The 9977-nt window shown below is 40.9% G+C and overlaps 1 protein-coding gene across 2 annotated transcripts; it reads right to left on the bottom strand.

The window, feature by feature from the left end:
- Positions 1 to 1658: 1658 nt before the first annotated feature.
- On the bottom strand, positions 1659 to 9686 carry s100v2 (S100 calcium binding protein V2). 2 transcript variants are annotated; one of them, XM_071535239.1, is made up of 3 exons: positions 9542 to 9686; positions 6023 to 6148; positions 1659 to 4094 (listed from the first exon to the last, which is right to left on the bottom strand). In XM_071535239.1, the coding sequence occupies exons 1-3, from the start codon at positions 9548 to 9550 to the stop codon at positions 3924 to 3926; spliced, it is 306 nt and encodes a 101-aa protein (XP_071391340.1). In that variant the 5' UTR covers positions 9551 to 9686; the 3' UTR covers positions 1659 to 3923. The 2 variants fall into 2 exon arrangements, with proteins under 2 accessions (XP_071391340.1, XP_071391339.1); XM_071535238.1 differs by having other exon boundaries at positions 6017 to 6148.
- Between the last annotated feature and the right edge of the window lie 291 nt (positions 9687 to 9977).

Consider the following 9977-nt stretch of genomic DNA (forward strand, 5'->3'; position numbering starts at 1 on the left):
AACTTGGCCCTAGAGGACAAGTGTTTCCCAACTATCAAGGTAATGCTTTGTACCTTCAGACTTTGGAGTGGCCGAACCATCCTCAAATGTTTGTCCCTGAGGAATTGCGCAAAAAGTATACATCCATCGACTGCCTAGAGGGGCTTACTTGGAGCTTGTTCTTTGAGGAGAATGAAAGAAGGCGTGCTCCTGATTATGCCCCAGAGAACCATCAAAAAGACCTGAAGGCAATTTGGCTATCAGAGCCAGGGACAAATGCAGAAGACATCGTTCTCAAGCATATCACCAACATTCAGGATCTACTTGTGGAGATCCGGTACAATGCAAGACAAGAAGCTCCATCAGACCTTTACTATGTTCTGAATGACTGCATTTACAAAATTCAGAGGACAAACCTTAATGTCACTCTGGCGGGCAAGTTCATAAACCCCAACAATCAAGCTGAAGTTGAAAATTTCCTCTTAAGTTTCAATGACCATAAGGATCTCTCCTCCCTCCAAGAGCTGAGACAGGATCTCAAGGCGTCCAAATTCAGTGACTTCTGTCGCCAGACATTCCAGTTACAGGAGTGCACCTACAATTGTGAACAATGGGGTCACTACTTCATGGCAGCGGTGTTTTCCGCATCTGTGCGCAACTTCCGAACCTACTCTCTCTTTCTCATGAGTGTCATAGGCTGTGAAGTCGGTCGCTCACGGGGCAGTGATAGCCCCCTGTGCACAGCCTTTGTTGGAGATGACCATCCCATGGTGACTGACCACCCCTGGCCTGAACGTCTGAGACGAGGATTCTACGGCTGCACTGTTGACAATTTTGAGTTTGCAAGACAAGACAGACAGGTTTGGTTGGAACACATTGTTGCGAAGGAAAATGCCCTCTATGTCAAATCTAAGCAGATTATGAACGGCGTTGACCATGACCAGCAGACTGAGCTTGACATCTTTGGGAGGGTCAAGGTCATGAATAAATATGTGTTCTCATCATATCTTGAATTCTTTCGAGGCACACCTGAGGGAAAAAAACTCAAAAGAGGATGCAGTCTCTCTTCCCAGGAGAATTACAATTGATAATGTTGTGGTGAGGTGCTTGAATCTCTGTGTAAACCTCATGTAATGTAATTGTTTTCACTGTGTATTAGCTGTATGTTAGAATTTGGTTTCGGTATTCTTCAATACAAAAAACACAGTATAATCACAAACTAATATTCTATTAGGCCAACCCCGATACAACATATTGCAACAAAGTGCTACATAGTCTACACTCTACTGATTCTACCTGGTGGCACATATGCAAATTTATGAAAAGTGTATAACTAACTAGAAGAATGCAAATGCACTCCCTATGATAAGTGTTGGATTACATAAGAACAGACTATAAAACATTAGCATAATTGTAACTGCAGATCAGTTTTACAACTCAGTGACATTTTCATGTGAAGTACTCTATGTGCAATGAAATTTTATCTCATGATGAAAGGTTTTACATTCAAAATCAGCCTACGCTTAACTAGTAGACACTATGAAATAAAATAAGTGCTTAACAAAGTAACTCTCCATCGTGTGTGACCCCATATTTTCAACTCATATGATCTAATAATTGGATACCGCACCGAACAGCCTGAGCGCAGTGGCCATGCTACAAAATCAGCCTACCCCCAAATGAATTCTCATAATTAAGTAATTGTTGTGCTTTCTTTATATGTTTATTACATAAAGTTGTTTTTTATTATGGTGTCACATTGGCCAGAATACAGAGAATTACAAAATATAAATACATAGAAATTGCAATACCACAGGGGGTAAAACATTGCTAGTAGAAACATGATACAGGGACTCTGAAGCACATGTTAATATACTGGATTTTGCTGTCTTGTTACTGAAGTTGACCAGACACTTAAATGCAATGTCAGATGTAAAGACATACAGAAAGCATCAAAACTACAGTGATGTTGTTTTCTGATACATATTGAGTCAAATTGAGTAGATTAGTATCTAGTGAAAGAGATTAAAATACTAAGACAGGGTTTAATGCAGTGTACATGAATGTGTAAATTGATACTGCTAACAGTGAGGAAATACTGTAAACTGAGTACTATAGCATTAATCTACATTTGATGTAAATTCTGCTTTGATCTTAAATGTAAACTGACATTACAGCAAAAAGAAAGCAAAGCAATTCTATTCAAATGTTTTAAATGTACTAAAAGTAAAGCTTGTATTATTTTAATATTCTGGATCATCTGGCTTGAGAGCTATGAGCTATGTGAGAGACTTGTTAGTGTCCAACAGCCTGTCGCACCAGCTGAATGTGCATTCAATATTAGGGTGTAAAGTCGACACCAACTCTTACATTTGACACTAAGGGCTCTATTTTCGTGAATCAATGGCACGCAGTGCAAAGGGCAGTCAAAGGCGTGACCGCAAATGGCGTGGCGACTGATTTTTGGTAATTTCATGGCCAGAGGTATATGGTGCACCTGTGGCGCAGTTGGAAAGGAGGTTGGAGGAACGATATCAGTAGGCGTGGTAGGGGATGGTGTCAGTCATGACCTTGTTCAAAAGATTTGGTAAGCTTTTGAACAATCTGTTCATGCGTGCATTGCTTGGTAAAGCCACAAAAATAGCACAGTACACCACTGCACAGGTGGGTAAATCCCAGTAATCCTTGACACTAAAATTGCACTGTGCTGCTTGATCGTTACTGACACCCCCCCCCCCCCCCCCCCCCCGCGTGCCTCTACTCTGACTTAGGCGCAGTCATGTTCATGGCGAGGCACCAAAATACCAAACCGATGCAGGTGAGCAAAAAACCCTGCCCGACAAAAATGGCACTTGGCCGGTGTAAAGCCCCGTCACGAAAATAAAGCCCTAAAACCGTGTCTTTGTTTAGTTACACCATGGAGACTTATGGTCTTAACTAGTAGAGTGCAAAAGGAAAACTAACCAAAACATTGGCGCAGATAGTGATGTTGCCAATAGCGTGCAAGCCAAAATCTATTTTCCCTGCCCCAATTAATGGTAGCCAAAACTAATATTAGCTAACTTACATGGTAGCAAGACAAAAAGAGGATAAACCTAGCTAATTCATCATCACCAAATGTCAACAAATGGATATGCTATCTATTACCAAGTATGAAGATTGATTTGTAGTTCCCATACCCACTAGAAACAGACATAGGTATACAGACAACACACATAGGTATACAGATAGAAGTAACTAACATGGACAATACAGTGAAATCAAGTGGAATAACTGTTAATTTCAACAGGGTAAAGGTTATCTAGTTAGGTCTAATGCAATGTCCCCTATCACTAATAAAAACAAATATTTATTTTATTGCAAGCTAGCTAAAATTGTAGTTTGGTTCTTGATCAGCTCAGTGATCTAATTTCATGTTGCTGACGTAAACCATGCATTTGTTCTTCTGGATCCTCCAGCAAGTTTTCCCATGTTTCAAATCGATGTGCCATGCCAGCGGCTATTTTACAGAAGACTGTGTGTTTGGTGTTTTAAGTTGTAACTTATGTCTATGTTGGAACTATTTAAGTTGGTGCAACCATTAAAAATTTTGTAATGCATAAAGTCAGACTTTGGAGGAAACTGGTGCAACAGGCTGTATAGTTGCAGAAGTGTGATGGTGGGGGGATTCATATCTAGATGTGACGTTTTGAGCTGCATGCTTTACATTAAACCTGTTTGGTCTTGCCTAATGAAGACTGAAAACATCACATGTATTGGTTTAAAAATATTAATAAACCTTGGAAACAACTTGCAGCGTGTGGACTGGCTTTGTTCTATGCTATGTATTCTGTCCGACACCTTGTTATGATTGTGATGTGCATGTTGCTCTGTTTGGTTACATTGCTAGATGTAGAATCACAGGTTGCTGCCCCATCTGATGTTGCGGGCTGAATGCCTGGTCTTCACATGAGAATGCAGCTGCATTTGGAGCCCTTCTGACCGCTGAGTAGACTATGCTGCGAGGTGGCTAGCGACTGGATTAAGCTCCAGAAGTGTTTGAAGGAGATGCCCTCGCCGTCAGCCACACCCATCTTCCGTAGGATCTCATTAAATCCCATTTCCGAGCCAGCGCCCTGTGGGAACATAGAGGGGGACAATGTCCAAACTATGGGTTAGAAATGTTTATTGTGGGCAGTGTTTTTATTCATCATGAATTGTCTCTTTACATACCTGTAGTACATGGACCCACAGAGAATACTGGCTCCTGAGTCAGCTGTCAATTGAAACAGCGAGTTTTGTTGCTAGCCTCTTGCTGCTAACAATGAGTCCAAACGGGGTTTGTCAAAATAATGCCAAAAAAGCCATTTGTAGGTTCCACAGGGGAATTGAGAGTAAACCGAAAAGTTGCAAAGTACGTAAATAAAAATTTCATAACACAATTCCACCATTACACACACTTTCACTAATCAGGAAATCACAGAACTATTTTTCTCGTGACTAGTAATCTAGTTTTGTGGACGGTCAGGTCAGATTGTAAACAACTGCACATGGAGCCGGGTAGAGTTTGGTATTAGACTATCCACTGAGTGAAAATGATGCCCTAACCCTAACCTTATATACATTGGTTGGTAGCCATGTCTTTTTCACAGACTGGCTTTTTTGGACATATTTTGCCATACCCGTTTAGACTGATTGTTAACGGCAAGAGGCAAGCAACGGGAACTTGCTGTTTCAACGAACAGCTGATAGCTCAGGAGCCAATATTGTCTGCGGGTCCAAGTCCTACAGGTATGTAAGAGACAAATTACATATAGGTCCAAAATCGCATAACATATCCTTTAAGCATGCCCAAACAATTTTACGCTGATTAGCTGTTTAAACCTGCAATAAGCTATATCAGACCTTATAACCAATCCTGAACCTAATGTGTGCTATGTGGAGATTTCACTGAGACATAATGATATAAATTGGAGACTGGTAACTGGTGACACTTCTCCGTAGGTACATTTAGCTTAGGTATTAGCCTTTATGCACGGTGCTTTGCTGGGTTTGTCCTTAGGGGTCTCCATAGTGCAGTAGCTTTGCTGTGCTTTATTTACAAATGTGTTGCAGTTTCTGTCACCCTCTAGTGGTCGGAAAATCGCTTATTGCAGCTTTAAAAGTCGTCTAAATGGATATAGATGTCTAGGCTAAAATGAGACTACAAAGGGTGTAAAAGTTGAAATGTTGAATGATACCTAGTACTCAATGGGTGGGTGGCCCTAGTTGGAATCTAACCCTGAAAACAGGCAGTGTTCAGGGTTAGATTCCCACCAGTGGTTGGTGTTTTCATATAAGTCAATTATTTTGATGTACAGCATATTATCTACCACTGAATTTGATATTCTGTCTGCCATTCCTTTAAAATAATTGCCCTCCACATTAATGTAGTGACAGCTATTGAATGCGCATTCTTGGTTGTTGACAGATTAAAGTCAACTGAAAACATTTCTCATTGTGCAGGACACAATTAAATCACGTATTATAAAAGTAAAGCATTTTTTGACATCATGTCTCTCTGTCAGGGAGAAAATGTTGACACCTGAATTATTTTATTTTAACTAACATTTTCCAGAGAAAGAGGCCTGACTTGTCCTGAAATCCTCCTTAAGGCCTCATGCAAATGAACAGCAAGTCCCGACTTGAAGAAAGTGAGGGTTAATCAGAACTTTTTCAGGGTTTTACAACGTCGTGTTGGACTCAGTTCCCTGTGAAAAACTGTCCTTTAATCCATGGACACCTACATGCTTGTCACATTAAAACTCAAATGATGGATTTGTTGGCAAAACTTGGTCCAGCCTTTGTATGTGTGTGTATGTGTTGTAAGTTCGAGTCTTTTTGAGTTTGTGTGTGTTGGGTGTGTCTGTAGCTTGTATATATAAGCTGCTGAGTCTGTGCATGTTTCTGAGTGTCTAAGGTGAGTAGCTGAGGTAGGCTGCCACGCCCGACTGCTGGAATCAATGGCAGGGTGTGGCCTCGGCGGGAAGCAAAGGGAAACCGACTGTAGTAGTTTTACCTTTACCAGGGTGGGCAGCTGGTTAGACAGAAGAGCTTTGAACTCGTCAGTTTTCAGCGTTGGACTGTTGTCTGGTGCAGCAGCGTGGAACTGGGTGACCAGCGTGTTGATGGCATTCTCCAGGTCTGAGCACTGCGGAGGGGTTGATGGGAGGAATGTTGGGATTAAGACGGAGATAGGAGGAACAATCACATTAAAGCTGCAACATATGCAACTTTTTTGACATTTGTGTCTAAATCCCTGTGGCCCTGTGAAATCGACTCTGATGATATTGGTTGTTTTAAAGGAACAGTTCACACAAAAATGGAAATTCTGTCATCATCTACTCACCCTCATGCCAGTTGAAACACAGGTGAAGTTTGTCCATGTAACACACAGGGAGGTTGCCAGCACAACTCCATAGCAGCCTTCTCCAAAACAACTGAAGTCAGTGGGGACCAGTTCTTCAGAGTTCCAAAAAGACCTACAGTATATTTACACCATCATTTAGTGCAAATCTTAACTACAGCTGATTGATTCGCAATAGATAATGGTGTATAGGTCTTTCTATTCACAGTGTGATTGTTTGGCTGTTTTTGTTTTGGAACTCTAAAGAACAGGTCCCCATTGACTTCAGTTGTTTTGGAGAAGGCTGCTACCAAGTTGTGCTGGCAGCCTCCCTGTGTGTTATATGGACTAACACATTTCACCTGTGTTTCATTTGGCATGAGGGTGAGTAGATGATGACAGAATTTTCATTTTTGGGTGAATTATTCCTTTAAGGCATATAACATTTTCCTGTGGGTGAGTCGTATGGTCGTGGCCAGTGGTGGGCTGGGCTATTAAGGTGCGGCTAGCAGTCACAGAGCAGGGAAATCATAGCAACAAAAAGCAGTAAGAAAAGAAACAAAAGTGAAGCTAAATGTTCAAAAACATTGGCATTGCTTTTTTTTAATTGCAGATTGGCTGCATTCACTGTCTGCTTCTTCGATGCCTGAGGTGGTTTTATGGATGCCGGTTACCAGCCTCAGGCTTGATGCCATGAGTGACAAGACAGTGTTGACCAACTGAAGGGGAGAATGGTGGGACCAACAATACATTTCCTGTCTCAAGGAGAAAAGTTGCCTATTGTAGCATTAATAATTATTTGTATCTGAGAAAGCATCAGGAAAATAAAGACAGTCAGAAAAATATAACTTGGCCTACTTTGTTGGAAGACTATATGATATGAAATTGATATGACATTTGATATAGAAGGCCAAAGGAAACATTCCAGACATGCAGTGAAACCTGTACATTTGTCAACCTTGTCCGTGTTTGATCTGAAGTTGGTTTGAACAAACATCTGAGGCTGCATCAAATGTGTGTGCTCAACATTTCTTCAAACACAGTCACTGTTCTGTTCTGTGAGATGAATAGCTTGCGCGCCTCCATGTGTCCACCGTGAGTTAGTCTGATGTTTGAGATTTGGTGACATCAAGCTTGGCTATCAGATGGCCCCACCCCAAACACGCAACTGACATTCTTGTCTACACAAGTCATGGTGCTCCCACTCACTTGAAATTGTTGGCATGGTGATACACAATACCACTGCCATGCAAAGCTGGTGGCCATGTACTCAGAATTATAGAGGTTTTAGGAACATTTAGCACTATAGCTTTAGAGAAAATGAATTTAGTATGGAACTTTGAGCAAATTTTGAAGACTTGAGGTAACTCACATTCAACCTCTTTCCCAACCCATTTCAAAGACTGTGGCAATACTTGACAGACAGGTTGAAAAGTAAACTTACACAGTTGCAGAGCTGTTACAGTCATACCAGTGAGGAAAACACAATTTTAATTACGCCATTAATAAAGCAGGATGTGAGCAACATTCCCTATTCCCTGGCTAAACCAACTTTGTATCTAAAATATAGTCCCATCACACTGAGGTGTGTAGAAGTACAAAGTAGAGGGACAGTCAGAGTGTTTTCCAATAATAGTCAGCTTAGGTGAAATACCTGATGGTCTAAATTGTGTGTCAACAGGGCGTACGAGGCTGGGTTAATACTACTGAGCAATGGAGTGTGTGAACACACACACACACACACACACACACACACACACACACACACACACACCCTTATACTATTATCCATTCATTCCCTAACACTAAACTAAACCCACTCCTAATTTGAGACTTTTAACCCTGAACCCAAATCCTAACCCTAAACTAACTGTAAGCATAACCCTCACTCTCCTCTAAACCTAATCCTCATTCTAATCTGAACCCTAAACCATCAGCCATCAGAGGGACAAACTCCAGTCTTACTCCAGTTGTCCGGTGCCATGTAGGCCAACAGCTTTGGAAAAAACACATCCTTCCTTCCAAGTATGACTGATGCACCACAAGCCACTGCAGGCCCTACACTCTTCAACAAAAGTATTTTAGGACCATTATCCGTTTCATGACTTTACATAGGAAACAACCATTTTCCCTTGACAGTAGCACTAATGAAAAATCACTCTGATAATCCGAGAATATTCTATACGTCCATGATATTCAACAGTGGGATTAGAGTGACTTTACTTTATGGTAATTTATGTTTTTTTTTTTTTTATAAAATAGCATGAAACTATTGATCTCTGTGGGGAAAAACAATAAAGCAATAAAATAGAACGGGGTTTAGCTGAAAGAATGAGGTTCTATACATGTATGCTGGTGTCAGTTTAAACACGTTACATAGACTGTATGGGTGGGAAGTATGGTTAAGGAGTATGAATTACTAGGCTTAAGTTACAAAAAATCACACTATCAGGTCACACTGTTTACTCAAATATTTAATACTAAATCAGAAATATGCGCTATATATAAATATAAGTATAAACAACGTAATAGCAGTATAATATCTATGCATGATATAGTGCAATAGCTTTGGTATCCTTATCTCCTTTGGTAGGCTATCACTACAATATTCCTATAGGTTATTGTTCTGGGGCAATATTTATCAACTTTCTAAAAGATATCATAGGACTGCTATAGTTCTTTTCAAGGAGGGGCGGACTGTAAATCCAGTGTGAAAGCAGCTGAAGTGTAGGCCTGTCCCGGTAGGTAACGTGGACCTGAATCTGTCTGATGTCCAACACAGACCTCCAGTCTGCGGGCTGGGATGGGGATTGGCTCCCCGTGCTTTTCATTTCAGAGAGCCGCAGCAGTTCAGCATCTGACCTGGATTAAAATTCCTCCCCAGCGTCATTTGGCCAAACATGAGAAGGCGCGTCTTGGTCGAAACCCGTCGTTTTATCACTTGTTTCAGTCCGAGTATGTCTGTCACAGTTTGTAAGAGTAAATTTAGGATGAAATTCTAGACGTAGATCTACTACTTCACATTATCTTCAGATGGCTGGGCAAGTTCTGAAAGCCTACTGTTGGACAGCTGAAGTTTCACTCGCCGTGAAAATCATGCGTAAAGTTTTTAAAAAGTCAAGTTTACAGCAACTTTGACACGTAGACACACACTTCAGTACTCAGCAGTAACAACAGTAGCTTTATATATTTTCTTACCTGTGCCATTTCGATTCTTTGTGTAAATCTGGTAAGTTTTCTTCCTGCGTCGCTTGGTAATTGCTGGTGTTGTGTGTCAGTGCAGCATTGCCTCTGTCACCAGCTGGCCAGATTCCTGAATCCTCCCTCCGCAAAAAAAAAAAAAAAAAAAAAAAAAAAAAAACACTCAGGAAGAGCAGCAGGAAAAACACAGTGAGCTGTAATCCGATGCTATTGGCACCATAAATATAACTAACTAAGCACAAAGTGCGCTATACCATTTTCGTGTTTTAACTATAACTCTGAGGTTGCGCTGTTCACAAATAACCTTTTTAATACAGTGGAAGCTGCCTGTTTGGATATTCTCTAGAAGCGCAGCACAAACCCAAAAGACAACTCATTCCACATCTGGAAACCTTTAGTAAAAGTTGGAACACGATTGTTTTACGCAATAACT

This window comes from Centroberyx affinis, unplaced genomic scaffold (assembly GCF_046629955.1).
Source record: "Centroberyx affinis isolate AG114_WGS23_722 - 3 ecotype Tasmania unplaced genomic scaffold, CSIRO-AGI_Caff_v1 ptg002680l_1, whole genome shotgun sequence".
Lineage (NCBI taxonomy): Eukaryota > Metazoa > Chordata > Actinopteri > Beryciformes > Berycidae > Centroberyx > Centroberyx affinis.